Source organism: Diorhabda carinulata, chromosome 1 (assembly GCF_026250575.1).
Source record: "Diorhabda carinulata isolate Delta chromosome 1, icDioCari1.1, whole genome shotgun sequence".
In the NCBI taxonomy this organism is placed as follows: Eukaryota; Metazoa; Arthropoda; class Insecta; order Coleoptera; family Chrysomelidae; genus Diorhabda; species Diorhabda carinulata.
In genome coordinates, this window is record NC_079460.1 from 31,715,321 (window position 1) to 31,735,594 (window position 20,274).

The 20,274-nt window shown below is 30.6% G+C and overlaps 1 protein-coding gene across 38 annotated transcripts in view; it reads left to right on the forward strand.

Annotated features, from left to right (window-relative positions):
* Positions 1-20,274, forward strand: part of LOC130899146 (patronin) — a 90,766-nt gene that overhangs the window by 38,244 nt on the left and 32,248 nt on the right. For 25 of the 38 annotated variants that reach the window (XM_057809004.1, XM_057808946.1, XM_057808949.1 and 22 more), the window contains exons 2-6: positions 5,993-6,088; positions 8,545-8,754; positions 9,378-9,605; positions 9,665-9,915; positions 11,636-11,742. In XM_057809004.1, the coding sequence (XP_057664987.1) occupies positions 5,993-6,088; positions 8,545-8,754; positions 9,378-9,605; positions 9,665-9,915; positions 11,636-11,742 (892 nt within the window). Of the gene's footprint in view, positions 1-5,992; positions 6,089-8,544; positions 8,755-9,377; positions 9,606-9,664; positions 9,916-11,635; positions 11,743-19,685; positions 19,961-20,274 lie in introns of those variants that run through there. The other 13 variants (XM_057808945.1, XM_057808953.1, XM_057808961.1 and 10 more) reach the window with 2 other exon arrangements.

Genomic DNA, 20,274 nt, shown 5'->3' on the forward strand with positions numbered 1-20,274 from the left:
AATACTCGTCATCTCAGGATAATTAGTAATGTGAGGACAAAACAAGATATTCTGATTGAAATTTTTCAATACCCAGAATTAAACACCTTAATAAACCTACTCTCACTACATCCAACGTGTTCAAGATGTTCTATTTCGAGATTTCCCTTAACGAATTACATTTTGTAGAAGGATTACAGTCGATATCAATTTCTGAATAACCTATTGTTCATGGATAAGGCACATTTTTACAGTATCCATCATAAATTTTCATAATCATTACGTATGGGTCGAAGACACCTCATACAATAATACAATATTATGAAGCACAGCGTTTTTAAAATGAGTTTTCACTTAGTTTATGAATTGGAATTGTGGAGGCAATCTTCATATAAGAGGCTTGATATATGGAGCAACAGTACATAACAATATCCATTCATCTACTTCTCACCTCCCCTTAATTTGTTAGTAAGCAAGAAGCTGTGGTAATAAGAAGACTCCGTATTAACCAAACATTCTATCAGAGCATCGTATTCCTAACTTGTCACGTTCCTGTATCCGTCAAGCACATCCTTACCGACTGCAGAAAATACTTACCTTAAGGAACCTCAAATAAATACTCAATTGTCCAACGAAAATCAAGTTTCTTATAGTTACAAAGCTGTATTAGAAAATATACGAGGATGGCCCCAGAAGTACCTGACCCAACAAAGAAAACACAAAAATTTTGATTAAAAATATATTTATTTTTCAACGTAATCTCCTTTTAGTTTCATACACTTTTCCTAGTGATAACCAATAAGTTCGATACTCTTTTTTTAATAAGAATCGTCCAGCTCTTCATAATAACCATTAACGCCGACATCACCTCTTCATTGTTGCAAAATCTTTGACCACTGAGCATTTTTTTTAAGTCTGAGAACAGAAAATAATCCAAGGAGGCTAAATCTAGCATGAGGGTGCATGAGGTAGCAAATCAAAAATTGAAATCATTAATTTTGGCCATTGCAATAACAGAGTTGGTGCATTGCCTTGATGAAACAACATTTTCTTCTTAGCCAAATGCGGCCGTTTTTATTTGATTTCTTCGCTCAAACGTTGCAATAAGTTCGCATAATACTCGCCGTTGATAGTTTTTTCTTTTCCAAAGTAGTCAATAAAAATTATCCCACGCGCATCCCAAAAACTCGACGCCATGACATTGCCTGCAGATAGAACGGTATTAGCCTTCTTTGGAGCCGGTTCTTCTTTTTCAGTCCATTGTTTTGATTGTTCATAATATCCAGTTCATCTTTTATATTGGTTGGGCTAAAACCTTTCAAATTAAAGTATTGTATCACATAACGATGATCAATTTTTTCCTCCTTCACAAATTTACTGAAAACGTTCACTATTGATGGGTGCCAATCAAATACTAAACAACGTGGCGTCTTCAAACTTGAAACATATGCTGTATAGATTGTGTACTTTCTAATACAGTGGTATTTTTCAAGTACTACCGCCATCTGTAGGAAAGGTACTTTTGGGACCATCCTCGTAATTCATATAATTTATGTATAATTTTTATATTTTTTGTTTATGTGCTGTCGAGGCACGTTAAACTGAAATTTAAAATCTTTGTATCAATGAACGATTAATTTGTCCACTAGAAGCATGAAAACCAAAAACAATAGTTGATTAATTATTACAACACATAAATGATGTGAATTATAATGAAATTGAACGGAAATTTAGATTCCTATTATGGCTAGAATACGTTATGAGCAATTGAACATTGTTAGTGGAGTTCACTACATACATAAAAATTACGCCAAAGTTCGTTGTCACTGTTTACTAAATCATAAATAAGACTAGTTTTCCATAAAAAGTTATTTATGAAAAAATATATATTTTTGATCAAATAACGATGAACTTAATCCTCTAAATTTGTACTCACTTAACATAATAATATATATATATATATATATATATATATATATATATATATATATATATATATATATATACTATCTATCAAGTACTTTTTTCGAAGCTAATTGTACATCAAAATAATAATAATTGTTAAATGCAATAGGTTAGTAACTTCTTTAAAATAGATTTTTTTTTGACCTTCTCCACCATGCCCGTCTATCTCGTTAGATAGAATGAATAAAACTAAGCTTTATTTTCATTTTTCTGGCTCTAGCTGTAGTTGTTTTCGCTTAGCATTTTTGGCATCTCGGCACGATTTGAACTGAAGTCACCAAATGGATTGAGAATAATATGGTAATCTCCGGGATACTCATTCATCAATGATTTAGTGTTAACATTTCACAGTGTTTTGACAAAACAATGTTAATATTGAACGCCCAGTCTTTCAAAATATCTATTGGTTTTAGAGCATCAGTCTTTTCACCAAGAACGTACATCCTTTCCTTGCAAAAAGGCACTACCTTCTATCAAATGTAGTCGTGATTTGATGCAGAATTCTTTGAAGTATGTTTTCTGTTATTTTCTACTTTATTTCAACATAAAACAAGAAATTTTTGTAATAAAATTTTTCTATGGAAAATGTCAATAGTGTTTTTTATAAAAATAAAAGAATTTACATAGTATGGATAAGCACATGGAGAGCACTAAAATAAAACTATTCCAAATAATAACCTGAAAACTTTCAACTTCTTAATATCTTATCACTCAATAACATTGAATGTCAGTTTTTGACATCTTTCATTATTTGACAAAAAAATCCGCTTTCGTTAACAATAAAAACAAACGCTACAATTTTCATACCGTTGCAATTTCTTTGGCACATGAGAGAAATCTTCATTGAAATCATTGATATTGAGCAAGAATTTCGGATTAACGTGTTGAATATAGAATCATAAGTATACCTGATAATTTGAATCGATAGTACCTCTACAAATATTAATTATTGAATAGCGTCTCGAAGCTTTCATATAACCATCCAACCGGCACTATCGTTTTAATATCATCATCAGGTTGTAAGTTAACAAACATACCGATAGGAAACACTGTATCAAAAGGTGTTGTAAGTCTAAAATTAGTAAATTTTTAGTCGATATACTAAGTATCATTGTAGAAAGATTTGGAATTGTTTTATCGCATTAAGTGTTATTCATAAACATAAACACCCAGCTGCGGAAATACTCTAAAATTTTAGTGAGAAGCTTTAACAAATAGGTGGAAGTAATTAGACGCTATCATATTTACAACGGAATAAATTATAATTTCAAATATCTAAAAAATACTTTTGTAGCCATAAAAAAAAATAATTTGTAGTATAAGAATGAAATTACATTTCATAGAAAGCATTTATAATGCATCAAACAACAGGCTGCAGTTGGACTTAACGTTCATCAAGGGAGTGCACAACAACAATTACGTAGACATCCCAGAGTTGGTTGCTTTCCTCTAGTATATAATGACCTTAAACTACATCGATTTTACTCAACCTTTGACTAGACCGTATGGTGATACCTTTGTTATAGAAAGGATCAACGCAAAAAACTCGTTATGTTGTCGATCTGGTACAATAATATGAAAAAATTGTAAATAAGTCTACTAAGAAGCTATATTTCTACTCGATGAATATCTCGCAAAATTCTTTTTGGTGTCAGTGTAAATCAAATAAACTGAAGTAGTAAAATAATATTTGACTACATTTATATTTTTTACTGAAGAAATAAATTTCTACTGAAGAACGTGAAGCAACTACACCCTAATGTTTTACATTTAATAATTCGGAAATAGTTTAGAAGATACATCTCTTTAAAATATCGAATACAGTACTGACTTTCTGTTAACTAAGCCTTTTACGATCAACAAAACGTGTTTTCTGTAATATCAGCACTACAGGCTTGGCTCAAATTAAAGATAAAATAAATTTCTAACCATTAAATCGATGGTTATTTTCAGCTTTCAACTTCAAGCCTAGTTAAAAACAGTTTTGTATAATTTCAATCTTTGTTTCGTTCATATGGTTTGTACACGATTTTAGTATGAAGTAGTCATCAAACTTTTAATATAGAATGGATAATCTCCGTGAATTTTCAATTTTATTTTATCTTTTATCGAGAACATATAATATTTCTAGGTTAATTACGGACGCGCCTCTTGATCGAAGTTCCAACGAGAGCTGTAAAATTTTAACGAATCCAACATTCATCGAATCGATATTTTGTCTAATCATTCTTTCATCTCTCTCACAAGATGACATAATTTGTTTCGTACTCATATGTAACTTTTTTTTATGTTTCAATGAAATACTATGAGACCTATTTTTATTTCAAGTTACATAGTATTATCACAATGATTTTATTCCTAACTACTTGTTATTAATGTTGTCACGTACTCATCTCTGTAATTTCAGTAAGCACTCGGAAAGAATTACAAATGCAACCTCATCAAAAACGTTCACATTACTTAGAACTAACTTATCCCTTTGTTGTACCAGTAACCCAATTGCAATAATAAATAGGCAGATATTTTATTTTTGAATATAATCTCCAGGTTAACACATTCTCATTCGTCAAAAGTTTTGAAAACAACATAAATCGTTAGGAGCAAAAGATGGATAGTATTGCAGATGCTTAACTGATGACTTGTGACTTGGTTCGTTATTCTAATGCAAGAAACACCTTTATGTACGTGGTCCCGGAGGCTTTCTTTTGTCGGTCATGTAATTTTTGAACTAAATTGGCATAAGAAGAACCTGTAATTGCACCTTTTTCCAAATAATCTACAAAAATTACGCTTTCAACATCTCAAAATACGTTTTCCTGCTGAAAGTTGAAACTTGAATTTTTTTGACGTTTGTGAACCACTGCTTACTCTGTGATTTGGTCTCTACATCATAGTGATGGATCCACGACTCATCCATTGTTCCTAATGAGAAAATATCATTTCTTGTTTTTTTTCTGCGTTAAAAGACGACTGTAAATGTTCTTTCGAAATAAACAGTGTAGATAATTTGTTCATGTTAACCTTGACAGTATATATATATATATATATATATATATATATATATATATATATATATATATATATAGAGAGAGAGAGAGAGAGAGAGAGAGAGAGAGAGAGAGAGTTTTTTTGTTTCTCTTGCAAAACTAAATCATCGATATATTCGTGGTTTTGGGTGCTTCTTATAAGAGTTACTGGAAACATAAAAAATTATTTAATCTGATGCGGAAAGGACTGAAAAGTACTTCATATCTACAGCATTATTTCTATTTTTGATTCGGTTAGGTTAGGTCAAACCCTAAGGTGTCATCCATATATTACGTCACATTTTAATAGGGAGCGAGGGTATCACTAAAAGGTGACAATGCGTGACAAGGGGCAGAGGGGTCAAATATTTTGTGCCATACTACTACTAATTAAATTACTTAGTCTTCTATTGTTTTTACACTAGTCGTTTGTTTTTTTGTTATCTGAAAAATAGGACTTAATGTTTAGTTTTTAGATTATTCAATAGAAATCTGAATGAAAAATGAATATAGCTGTTTTCTTTCAATTATTTTTAAATACGTGCATAAATTTAAAAAATCTGCCACGTCACATTAGGGTGGAGGATTATAAAAATGTGACAATCTATGACAACGACGGAGGGAGGAGTTCAAAAGTCCTAAAACTCGTGTGACGTAATTTATAGATGGCCCCTAATTCACAACTAAAACTTTATTGTTGTTTGGATACAGATTCGTATTAACCGAAGTCCATCTTGCATAAAAGTGGTAAGAGCGATTACTAATTATCTTCAAAGAATTCAGTCACGTTTAGTTTTTGCTGTAGTCTTGGATCCATTGCTATACTACCATCAGTAAGACACTGATCTATAGCGTGCTTCTAATATTTTCAAGATATCCGTGTTCGTTCATCTTCAACAATCAAATTAACATAACTGTTTGCTCATTCATTTGATAAATTAAAAATAGATCATTAATTATGATGTTACCTTATTTCACTAACTATTTTCCATTCATTTAATTATGTTTATTTTTTGTTACAGGCTAAGCAAAAGGCGTCCATGAAATGGCTTCTTTCCAAAGCTTTCAACAACAAAATTCCAGAAAATTTGAAGGACCCATTTTATCGGGATCACGAGGTGAGAAAAGTAAATTTGTGAACTCCAAGGCATTCAGTTTAATTAATTCAAAAATACTTCGTTTAATTTTCAAACTGATAGAAATCACGCGAAACTCAAATTTAAACCAAATATAGCCGCCATTATTGTGTACGGTAATATTTACTACTTACAGACAAGTTATCATGGTGTACAAGGTTTAAAGCGTGAGATAAATCATACGTAGGATGAACATAATTTTCGATCTTTACGTCATGGTGGAATTTTCCTGCGTCGGCGAATTTTTTTTTAATCCTTTTTCAATTATATCTTAAATCGTCATATTCTTTTGAATAACTCGCTTTTGATTTTATTAAGAAGATTCACTACAAATTTTGCGTATTCAGCCAAATCCTTTCAAATGTCATCTTCGGCTTCGCTTGAGTTCATTTTTAAATTTTCTTGTCATAATTCATAACAGATATTTGTTACCAAGATGACGTACAATCGATGCTATCACCCCTTGATTTTTTTATGTAAAATTAAAACAACTAAAAATAGGTAATGCGTCATTAATGTTACCAAGCATTGGAATTTCTGGAATCAATGGTGATACGCATACTGTTTAGACTACCACTACACCAACACGCACAATTACACTGTTATACACGCGTTTCGATAGCTAAGTTATTGTCTTCGGATATTGCACTAGCGACAGAAAATGTAATTGTAAGTACAGTGTAGTAAACTGTAAACATTGTGTTCGGTATAACCTTATTTGACAAGTAGGTCATCATTATGTTCGATCTACTTAACTACCACAGAAATTTCTTGTTAAGATGTAGTAGAAAAACTATATTTATACCTCACGATGACAATGCCTTTCCTCCCTCCAATTATATTATTTCCCTCCGCTTAGTTTAGTGTATCAAACTACCCATTTTCCTTCCTTGGTATGTACATAGCTATTTTTTCCATCCATTGGATGAAGACTAAGACCTTGACTTACCACATCAGTTAAAAAAACGAATAGTTACTTCACACCAGGAGTGTATTTAAACCTTATGTAAATACCCGAGTACACTTTTACATATTATTACTTATACATATCTTGTACTTAAGACAAATTATCAAATCCTTTTAAACCCTCGTTACTTAAGTCTAATAATATGAATTCAATACGTTACAATATTTGATTTGAAAACTTATTAATATACTTCGAATTCAATAATACTTGGGTGAAAATTTAATATAGTACAAAAGTAATGAATAATTATGAAATCTAGGGATGAAAATCTGTTCAAATTTTAATGAGATTTTTTTATAAAACTCAAAACTTATACATATAAGTGTTCATTACAAACTGTTTTATTTAACCCTTCACATTTTTTATAAACCCTCTGATAATAAATATAACATGTTCCTATTTCAATATTGAGGAGACCAACCGGACTAATTCGATGTTCATGCTCTGCTGGTAGAATTTGTTGTTTTCTTATAGGCATAAATCCAAGTAGTGAAATTTGTCATAATTCTTTATTTAATTGTTGCAAAACTAATCTGCGCTAATTCGTCTTTCTCTATCATTTTATTTTAATGATAAATTGAGTAACTGATATGACTGGCGACTCCAGTTCTCGTTTTATTATAATCATAAACAATTTCCTTTTTGTTTTTATGTATCTGAGTGCATCATATAAGATGATGATAGTATAACAGCTTTCTTTATTTAGAAACATAAGAACTAGACTAAATAATTCTTCACGATCTGAACATGTTCACAGAAATATTTTACTTTTTATAGTTTCTAGATTTGTTAGGTTTCATGATAATAAATTATTTGCTATAGGTTGAGTAGTAGAAAAATTCCTCCATTCTTTATATAGTGCGGCTAAATATTTTACTATTTCACGTTTATTTATTTCGCGGCCAGTTGATGTAAAGTTTACCTTTGAATATGAACTTTCTGCGTAACATAACCATCATAATTTAATTTCACACTTTACTTGCATGGATGGCTTATATTATATTATATACCCTCTGTATCGGTCACGTTACTTATCGACTGTCAAACACTGTTGGTTTATAAAGTGCAGATAAATTGACATTCAACATGTCCAGATTCCGCGGATGGGTGCTACTTTATCTTCTTTCTTAGGGTAGATACTTCATACTTCTCTTCTCTTTCCCTAAAGAAACAGGGTCTCGTAGTTAGTTAACTACTCTATTTTTAACCTCTAATGAGATTAGGTGAAAGTCACCTGGTATACAAATTTGTTTAATGAATGATTAACTCAACCCAAGTATCCCGGCTATTGAATAACGTTCGTTGGCTGGCTGGGTATGAACATACGGGATAAAAATATTCTTGTAATTGGTTTAAATGTCCCATCATGTAGTAAATGTATTAGCCAAATAATTCTAAAATGATTTATATGAAGTGAAATTAATATCAGATTGCTCTCGATTTATTTAATAAATAAGTATATGTTTTTCAGAATCAAGAACATTTAAAACCCCAAATTGCCGGGGGTCTAGCGAATGCCGATATTTACTGCTTGGCCCTCGGCAACATCTATTCGGATCCCAATTATCATAACCTTAATCATTTGGCCATTTTACAAACATTATCTAGGAAAGGAGTTTTTGGTAATGAAGATGGGCAGCTTACGGAGACGACGTTAATCCAGACAAATCCTCTTCGTATGGTAAGCAGAAATTGGTTGACTATCATATATTTAAATTTCATGTTAAGTAATACGAGATGTTTCTGTAATACCAAGAGATAACATGAAAGTGAATAAGATATTTTGTTGACTCATGTTAACAAATGGTAGACCCCGTTACTACCTAGAAATTTAACTCACATGATCCTTTTATATGTATAGAATTAGAATTGCAAATGTAAATAAACTGCATTACAGTGGAAATGAATCACTGGAAGCGGATCGGTCTAGCAAGTGTCCAAGATGTGTTGAAATGAAACAAAATATTATTATAGTTTTCTACAATCCAGCAAATTTGCGAATATTAGAACTTGCATAAGTCATAACATCATCAATAAAGTGAGTCGTAGTAACACTTATTTCCATTTTATTTACAATCATCCTCATTGCTGGTAGGAATCCATGAGGTTTTCAATAAGTTCATTTTCCAGTTGAGATCAGTATCGTTTTAAAGTATCAATTGCGTCAAATTGAAATGGTGGAAAACATGACTGTTTCTGGAAATGTAGTTGAGCGAGACAGATAAATCATATTTTAAATTGTGAGATATGCTTTTAAAAAATTTACCTAAAATTCAACATTTAACAAAATAAAATCTTTTTCAGTCTGCTCATATGGCTGTTATAGAAATGATAATGAGCCTATATACGAAAGAAGTAGTAACAGTGGATAGGATTATTTCTGCTGTCCACAGGTTTAATCACAGTAAAACTTCAGCTCCAACTATATCAGACAACGCTGTAGACCAATTACTACTCTGGGTATCCCACGCTTGTGATGCATTACGTATGAGAATAGAACAAGAAATTAGTACAATATCAAACGGGGGAGAAGTGAGTGTAAGTTTAAACGGCATCATTTCATTTTTAATTGTTATATTTTCCTTATGCAGGGAGAAAAATTGAAGGTGCCCGAATTTCCAAAATTGAGAGAGCTAAAAGACTTGTGTGACGGGGTAGGATTAGCGGCCCTCATTGCATATTACTGCCCTGATGAATTGAATTGGACCGATATTAGAATATCCCATGTTCCATCCGTTCAAGATAGCATCTACAATCTTCAACTAGTACAAGATTTCTGTTGCAGGTGTTTATCAGCTTCTATCTTCCATCTCATGCCAGAGGACGTAACTTATATGAGAGAGTGAGTCAATATAATATTTTATCAAATTTTCGTATTATATTTGTATTTTAAATAATATATTCGAGGAAAAAATCAGTTGACTTTTATGTTAAAAATCAACCAAATACCAAAATCGAAAACTATATAACATATCAGATTTAAATATGACGGATAAATATCCAATGAAACGGAGTGATGGGATTTGATAGGTTAATATTGGTACTGAAAAACCATTGCATTTTTTCAAAAATACTGAAAAGAGGTCTTTAAAACTAACTACTTGTATGTACACTTGGAGGAATTCTAGATTTTGTTTGAGATCATGATTTCGAATGAGATGTTCTGTTATTTGAAGACTGATACCAACAAGCGTTGATATGTTCATCCTTTCATAACATTTGTTGTTTCATCTTGTTACATCTTGTCTAAAGAAAAATCGTAAACTGGACGCGGTAGTGATGATGACCTACCACTAAAAACTAATGCAAACGGGTGAAGATAAACAAGGAAACACTTAAAGTAAATAATTGGAGACAGAAGAATAATATTTGAGAAAAAGTTTATCTAAAATAAATATCACTCTTTGACATTTTAATTATTATTGACCAATAACACTAAGTCTAAAGTCTAAATTTTAATTCAAAATAATGATTAATGAATAACAATTTTCTACGAGATGTGACCATTGAGTAACGTTGCTACAGAAAAAGTACGCATACGCCTACTCCTTCGGAATGTGATCTACCGTGTCTGCAGACAGACCAGTGTAGCCGTCCTTTCGTTTGTAGGGGCCCGTTTTTTTGTTTTGTCGTAAAAATGGCCGTCATAAAAATCTAGCAACGGATTCTTATGAAATTTCACATAAAACTGGGGAAAACTGCAACTGAAACAATTGTATGACAATAAATGTTGTCGCGTCTAGTTGTTCTTAAGTGGTTTAAGTGTTTTCACGATGGACAAGAAGATGTTGAAGATGATTCACGTTAGCGGCGCCCTTTCAAGTCGGCCAAGTATACTTGCGATTGCTGAATCTATGGGAATTAACAAAGATTGTGTGCGGCAAATTGTACATGAAAATTTTAACGTGCGAAAAGTGTGTACAGAACTGGTACCTAAAATCCTCACATTGGAACAACAAGATGCTCGAGAAAATATTTATTAACATTCTGAATACCATTGAAAATGACTCAAACTTATTAGAAAAGGTAATGTGTGACGAATCTTGGTTTTTTACCTATGACCCTAAAACAAATCGCCAATCTATACATTGGAATAGTACAATTTTGTCAAAAGCCAAAAAAGCGAAAATGAGCAAATCAAAATTCATAGCAATGATGATTGGTTTTGTCAATATAACTGTTGATCAATATTTTTACATTGACGTTTTTACTGAACTCGAAAACAACCCGAATTGTGGTAGGTGAAGACCTAACTTTTTCATCAGGACAACGCGCCAACTCATTTCGCACTGTTCGTCAAGAACTGAAATTGAAATATTTTAAATCACCAGTCTCGTTATTTAATAGTCTAACCTATTACAAAATTACGATAGTAATAGTAACAAATAATGTGTATCAATTTTTACACTCTGTAACAAATAAAGAAACTTTTTAATTATATCCCTCTCATTTCCATAAAAAACCGGGAGGGAACAAATGGAAGTTTTAATTTTTTGTTTTCCAATCAGAGTTATACAATAATAGGACAATTTAAATGACGTATTGGATTTTTCCTCTTTCAGATCTATGAAACAAAATCTTCTAGTCTTTATAGCCGATCTTTTCAATGTGATGGAAATAAATCCGGCCAAATGTGTCCGATATCCCGGGATGGACAAATATAGCACTGGTAAGTATTTTTATATATATAATCAACCCATTAATACATTGTGCTTTTTGTGTATTTTGTGTTAGCTTTGTTATTATGTTTTGCAAAACGCTTTCGTTTTTCTTCTTCTCGTTATTGTTGTTGTTTGTCGAAAGTATTATTTGTTTTGAATATTGGTCATTTCTCGTCTGAAGCATAACGATGCAGCTGAATTTTTATATTTGCATAGAAAGTGCATGTCTTCTAAAACACATTAATGGTTTACAAACATTAAATTTTTATGATGATTAATATGTGAAAGTTTTTATTAGAAAAATATCAATAAAAAATAAATGATTCGATAGATTCGACATCTACGAGAATCATGTCTCAAAATAATTGTGCGTATATTTAAATTTAAAATCAATCACCACAAACAACGTCCCTGATAAAAAATAGTCAGTTGTGATACCAAAGGATTTAAAGACATGCATCACTCCAGAAAGAAAGTTGTGTACCACGTTTGCTCACATCCTTTCAAAGAAGTGTGTTGATGGGTTGATGACTCTAAACCATACTTGGGAGTGTTGAGAAGCGAAATAAAAAGGATTTTCTCTATATGACATTGGATAAAACAATTATCTACTACCTTTTTCCTCAATCATCAACAATATCTTCAGCTAAGTCTACCAGAGCCGTTTGATGTAAAGTGACTTTTCAAAGGTTGACGGCACTTTCTTTACGGTGATTATACTGTTTCCAACATGTTTCTGATGAGATTCACCAAAATTTTACATAAATTTGGCGGATATATTAAAACTAATATGAGGAAACGTGTTTTTGTTGTTGGGTAAATAAAGAGAAAAAAATAGTTGTGAGTATTACTTAAACAATATTTCTAACGTGGAAATTGAATGGAGTAAACTGATGAAAAGGTACATAATTAATAACCTGGAAGTGCTCAGTCGCATGGAATAATTTGTGAGTGGTTATCAACTTTTAAAAGTAATCATATGGACACTGATGATGCTGAACATCCAAGAATGTTAGAATGTTTTTACATTATTTCAGAAATGATTTAAAAAATCGAGAGTTTTTCCGTCGATATGTCAATAAATGAAAATTGAGTAGCCGATTAGAGCCCATAACAAAAACACAGTCAAAACAGTGGATTTCATCGAGAAACTAGCTCGTTAGCAGCAGAAACAGTTTGTTCCAACAATAAATTAAAAACAACACTGTTTTGGAGTTACAAATGAGCAATCTTCATTGATCATTTAGAAAAATCGAAAATAATAACTAGCCAGTATTATAGTGATTTGCTGAGATTTTTTGATGCCAAATTTGAGATAAAACGGTCAAAAATATTCACCTGATCTGCCTCCTTCCGATTACTTTCTATTCCCAAAATTAAAAATCATGGCTTGGTAGAAAATAATTTCAGATACATGAAGAGATACTGACCAAAACAAATCGTATTTTGCAGAACTTCCGAAAGATTATTTTTCGATAATTTGACGAAATTGGAAACTTGCTGGGTTAAATTTTTTCAGTTAAAAGGAGTTTATGCTGAAAATTGAAATGTTTTTTCGTAGTAAAATAAGTTTTCCATTGAAAAGTCGCTCTTCCGTCAAACCGCCTTCATATAACTCCCGGTGAAAGCGACTAATAACTTGAAATAATGTCTAGTTTTGATATCTCGTGAAAAATATTTCTCTCGATACAATCGTTGTTCAAAAATTATATCCATTTTTTACCAACCTTCAAAATTTCCTGTATATTTCTCAAAAAGTTTTGGTTGACTGAGTTTTTTACTAAATGCCTGTGAATAAAATGAGGAAAATTGTTTATTCTTAGATATATAAGTCATCCAGGTTATTCATCATTTTTTTGTATGTGAAAAAAACTGAGAAACTCAATATATGCGAGATTTTTTTTATGGATTCAGGAAGCAAGTAGAACAAAACAACAAGATTTTTGTTTATAACACACGAGGTTGAAGTGTACAAAAATGGCTCTATATTAAACAAATGTGTCACGAATAAAATCCAATTCAAATTAATGTAATAAGGAAAATAGGGTATTTGACATTGGTGGAAAATAAATTTATATCGATTTTCATTCATCGCTAAAAGTATCAAAAATTCCTGAAACAAACATTTCTTTTCCTAATTATTCATTACAAACTATAATATTTAATAAAAGAAATTGATTAAATTTAAAAATTTTTTCACGTGATCAACTGCGAGAGTCGTCACTAAACAGTGAACGGCCAAATGTGGTCCGATTATAGCTATTTAATTCTCCTTGTTGTGGCTATCAGTGCACCAGTAATTTTATTTTTATGCAGTTACAAAATATGTAGCATAAATTTAGAAGAATATAAATAACAATTTATACTTACATCAAAGTGATCTTCACAAATATAAATTGAAGTCCCTGGATCTCTACTAGCAAGTTGTACCTACGTGAATAAATAGTTTTTCAGGTGATTTCGATGTACATACAAGTATTTGTACACTCAGGTACTATATACCGCTTATAAGTTTTTAAAGACATTTTATAACAGATAAAACTCTATACAATGTTGATAATTTAAAGATCTGGTTTCAAATTTTATGATGAAATTGTAAAATTATTATAATAATTATGAATGTCAATCTAGAGGTTGAACCAGATTTTCAAAATTTGTCGAATACCCTATTATAAACACAAATGTATGAATCTCATAAAAATATATAAAAATATTTTTCAAGTAGAGTGCTAATATTAAACTCTCATCATTACCACTTTACAACATTTTTATCCCAAAAACGCAGTTTAAAAGTCGGGGGGAATCATATTTCAAGAATACCTAGATTGATCCCTTAGCTCCGCCTCTGATGCATTTATAAATCAAAACAATTATTTATCATCACGTCACATTGTAACCGATTTTGTGACGACTCTCGCTATAAACTGACAAGACGTTGTATATAATATATTTACTGTCAATTTGAATATGAAAAATCTTTTAAACGATGGTTACCACAATTGACACACAGGTGCACACAAGCAAATTCGAAAAAACTTTCGCTGGCAGTTCCTAACTCAGTGTAGATAGAAAAAATCTTGAAATATTTCTACCAAAGTATAAATAATGAGTCCATAACTGTGAAGTAGAGACCAAAATGTAGAATAAGGAGTGGAAAAAAACCAAGATACAAACTACAATCGATTACTTGCAAAAGGGAACCACAATTTTAGGTGCTCAATGTTTCAATTTAATTTTAAAATTACGTGAAGCGGTACAAGAAAAACTTGGAGAAAAGTTTTGAAATGGTATTTTCTTGTACCTCAGAATAACGTACCTAGTCACGCACTTAACAACATCGACTGCGAGACAAAAGTAAAAAATATAAATGAGTTCTCAGCGCACATTTTTTATTGTAAGAGGATCAGGGGTGCAGCAAAGGGATCAGCCCTCTTCTTTCATATTGTCTTAGTATTCAATTTAGTATTTGGAGGAGTTAATATTGCGTTTTGACTAGACTATGGTAGTGACTCGGTTTTTTCAAACCTAAGCAAAATTATTTTTCTTTAGACTTTTTTTCCACTAGCCCCGTCTAGCCTAGCTACGCGTATGTCCATGTATCTTAGTAGAAATAAGTTATTGGGTCCTAAGTAGAGATGGTAAGGGGAAATATACATTATTTTTTTTTGTCCAAATACTGGGCACCTCAATAAATAATACTGCTGGCCAAAGCTAGATTTACAGGAATTACATTGGCTATATATGGAAACTATTAATTAATTATATGGTAGTAACCTTTTATACAAAAAATATTAACTAATTTCTCTCTCTTTCTTATTCTCTGGCGTTTCAAGTAATATTGGTTGTATTCTCGTGACCTTCATACATATACTTAATTAGTTATTATTGTTATATAGTTGCTAATTAGAACTTTTTTAAGATCATTAATAAATAAATGGGTATACACCAAATAGCACGAGCTGCTTTTTGGTGTAAAAAAGAATGCTTGAAAGTATTTTTAATTCAATTTTACTCACATTTAAATAACTTTCTTGGTTTGATATGTTGTATACAATTGTGTATTCCAATACATTTTTTAACTTAAAATCTGATATACCTAGATGCTTAGTTCGCGAGTGGTTCTGTGTTGAATCTAGTTCAACTGAAAAATTGCGTTGAATGAGTATGAGTTAAAAGTGATCTCATATTCTAAATGTAACTTTAGTGAACGATCATGATTGGACGAATTGATCAAGAGGTTTGTTATTATTTTTGACAACGAAATCAAAAAATTTATTTGAAATATAAAATAGAATATCAGCTTCATAGAAACTCTACTTCTTTTATCCTTTTTTCAGCTTTTCATAGCTTTATTTGGTGAAATAATCTTCCAATTATCCTATTTGGGTTTTTATTGTTGTGTCACAAATGTTCTCAGCCCGACGGTTCGCTTTCTCAACTTTCAAAACTTAGTACAAAATATTTCTTTCAAAGTTCTTCCAGAACATTAATATTTTCTTTTTGTTTCATTCTCTATTTTTACCATCACTTTTTATTTCCGCATTTCTTTCATAGTTTCTGTAATTATCAATAATCAATTCCGTTTAGAAATAAGTTATCCTGTTGGTAAGATCTTTTTAAAACTGCAATTCAAGCACTCTCCTATCTAATTGAAATTTAGATTTATCAGTTTTACTTTACCTAAAATGTAACATCCCAGATGGAGGCCTATTGGCTATAGTATTGTTTTTATTTATGTCTTTTGTCAGCATAGTGACAAAAAAGACGAGAATATTGTGAAGAATGTGTGACATATGCACAGGTGCACAGACTATTACGACCTTCATTATTGCCTATTGCTAAAACCCACAAAGGAAAATAAAAAAACAAAATTGGTATGCAACTGAAGTGGTTATCGAAATAAATATGGTAGTAATACTTTTTAATATAAGTCTGAGTTACACTACTAAATTGTGTACATTCATTTGCGTATTTTAATGACGGGCATTTGGATTGAATACTACGTGAGATTAATACGTTTCCATGAAATGACTAATTTTATACAACTTTACTAAAATGGAAAAAGTTAAATAATGTTCAAAAACATCTCACGTTTTTCGATAAAAATGACGCCTATTTATATCTTTTACACTGAAATATTCTCAGCTCTTATCATTTTTGTATCTCTAAAATAATACCACTTATCAAATATATACAGGGTGTTTATTCTTCAAACGAAAAAACAGTCAAAACAGTGGATTACAATGGACGAACCTGCTCCGATAGGGAAAAAGGCAGTAGCGACTGTTTTTTGTGAATATATATGGAAGTGTGTTTATCGACTATTGTTTATTAAATACGTCGGTATTTTGGAACAGCTATTACGGAAATTGATTGTTTAACATGTGATCAACATAATTGTGCAGCAAATATTACGATCAATAATGGCTTCAACGTTACGTCACTCATTTAAAGTCTTGGAAAAACGAAAAATTGTGTTAAAATTACAATTCCGTCAGTATCGTAGATTATGGCTATTAATATAATTTAGTAGAATGCATTGTACATAATCTGACAAGGATTTGTCAAATAATTTTAAAATAACGAAACTAAAAATAACTAAACACAAATAGTTTTACATATTGAAATAAATCAATCTGTAACTTAGTACAGAGCCACATTTTACAGGATTTAGAGAATATCTCGATATTTTAGTTGAAATATTTCCATCAATGAAACACCCAGAACATATGAAATTATTGTAATGTGGAAAAATTGTGAATTCTGACTACATAAATATTCAATTTATTCACCACACAACTCCTTTAGGTTTATCACATGTTGGAATATTGCTATTAAATATTCAATTAAGTTTATGCAGTTTGTTAATATTTCAATGACAAAATTTATAATTCAGTTGAAGCCTACACACAATTTTTAGAATATTATCCTCGATCGACAAGTTGAAATATTTTAATAACTACTACATTTTATTCCCAAATTTGTATTTAATATTGTTTAATATGGAGACATTTTGCATTAGGATCTCTATTATGCAAATGAAGGTTGTGTGTAAATAATAAATTCAAATTGTTAATAGTTGCGTTTTTGATTAAATGGCAAAATAAAGTCTGTCATTTTTATAACTGACACTCTGGTGACATTTCCAATTTTTGACTTCTTATCAATTAAAAAAAAGTAATTAAGGCATTATCAGACCAATAGTTGAAATTTCTTTCAATTAAATTTTCTTTGATAGGATGATAGAACTGTCCTGAATCCTTACACGGATTTTGAGTGCTACTTGCGATTTAGATAGTTTATAGTCAGTTCATCTTATGTAAACCTTAAAAACAATGATACAGGCTCTTTCCAAAACTTAAATTATCCCTTCGAGCTATATGTCTTCCATTCCAACCAAAGATTTTATTTTGGAACAAATACTTTTGTTTTCGAAACTCCCCGTCACCTCCTCGTCACATTAGGGTTCACCTCTTGTGATATAAAAATTATTTCAAAATAAACTACAACAATTAATACAACAATAAAGAAATAAAAAAAAAATCCACTAACTCCTTCTAAGAACTGTGATGTAACCATTTGTTCTTAATTATTGAACCACCATAAAATGTTTTGGAACGCGCAACGTTACACGAGTTATTACATTCAACTTCACTTCACAAATTACTTTTTTCAAAATTTCTTGTTCATATCAATTTTTTTATTTATTTGTATAAATGAGAATGATTTTTATGTTTACAACAAATTGACTAATTAAAACAAATTATATCAAGATTTCTCATACTTATAAAATGAGATGGGGATTACTGACACCTCTAAATAAATATATTTCCATTATCAATCACCTGACACTTTCAGTTTTTATTTATTGACTTATTTTATCCTTTTTTTAAGTGAGAATGAATCATTCTATATATTTCTCAACAAGATGTTATATCTTCATTAAAAAATTTGCTATGTAAACATCAGCATTTCGTTTATATCTAAAAATATGTATATATCTGAGGACTATATATTATATGGGGTATCAATTTGAGAAATTCTTTTCCTTAATGTCTTTTTCTAGTAAATAGTATAATCTGACAAACGGATCTTATGTTTATAAGTGGGATTTTTTAAATAAATATTTGTAGCACTCTGGGGGGTAGATGTTACTCTTAAAATGGAAAGGAAGGAAATTGCAAATCATTTTAATGGATATTTAAATACTTCTCCGATTGTATCCAGATTATTTTTTAATGAACAGTTTCTATTAAAATATCGTTATAAAATTACAGAAGTAAACTTGCCTACACCGAAATGAATTATTGTGTTGACTCTACTTTTAATAGGAAATGCTGAGAAGTGGCACCGTTCCAATATTTTGATAACAAGAATACATATATTATAATCGTGTTTAATTTTTTCCAAACAAACCTTCATTGGTTTGTTTGGAACCAGACAAACCAGAACAAAACATCTACTTACACCTGCATTATAGATTGTTCAAATGTTCCCTGTGTACCAACAGTCTGTTTTCAAACTTCTCTATAAGCAGGTTGTGTTTCATAAACAACAATTTTTATATGTTTTCATTGAAATAAATCGGGTGTCCTCGGTAACAGTGATCCATTACTTGAATCAATTTTAATTTCTAGCTTATGAGTTGTGAGGGGATTGGTAGCGTCTTCTAGCATATGTATCTGCAATTTGTATAGATAAAATATATGGATTTCAAGTTTTTATATATATATATATATATATATATATATATATATATATATATATATATATATATATATATGTTTAAATAACTATGTCGATACGATAAATTTGACGTTGTAGCCTTAATTTTATGTTTTCCTAATATTCAGCAAAATTTAGCCGAATCGAATGAAGCATATGAGACTTGAACTGTATTATTTTTGTTCTGATAACCTGATTGTGATAAGAACTATTGATCCACAACAACCTGAACTGACCTTTGTCAGAATATGACTAGCGGTCATTATTGAGTTTCTTATTTGAATAAATTACTCTACATTGAATACAGATTGCCATCATTAGATTTCAGTTAGTTACACTTTACCCATGCGTTAATGTAAAACGTTTCCCTGCTTTTACTGTTGATTTTTCGGCTTTTCGTTGTTGTTATTGTTGGTGTTTAGTTTTGCTTTTTATATTACTTTGCTTTATTGGTGATTGGACGATATAAACATAATATAATGTGGTGGTGGTATTACATTGGTAAGAGAAGTTTTTAGATGGCATGACAAATTATTATTTATTATTTTTTTGATGAAAATATATAACACCGACTTTATTTAAAAGAATTTTATATAGTGTTATTTAGACAACGGGAGATGGTTAATTTATTCTGTAATTAACAGATGAAAAAAATGTAGGGTTTCAAATAAATATGTATGTTATTAATTACAAAATTCAAACCTTTCGTAACTATATTTAAACAATCTTTGTTTTAAGAATCCCTCAATTTTTGGTGCTTTTGTATAGAGCACTTAATGAAATTTCTGTCAAAACATGCCGGTGCACTGATAAGA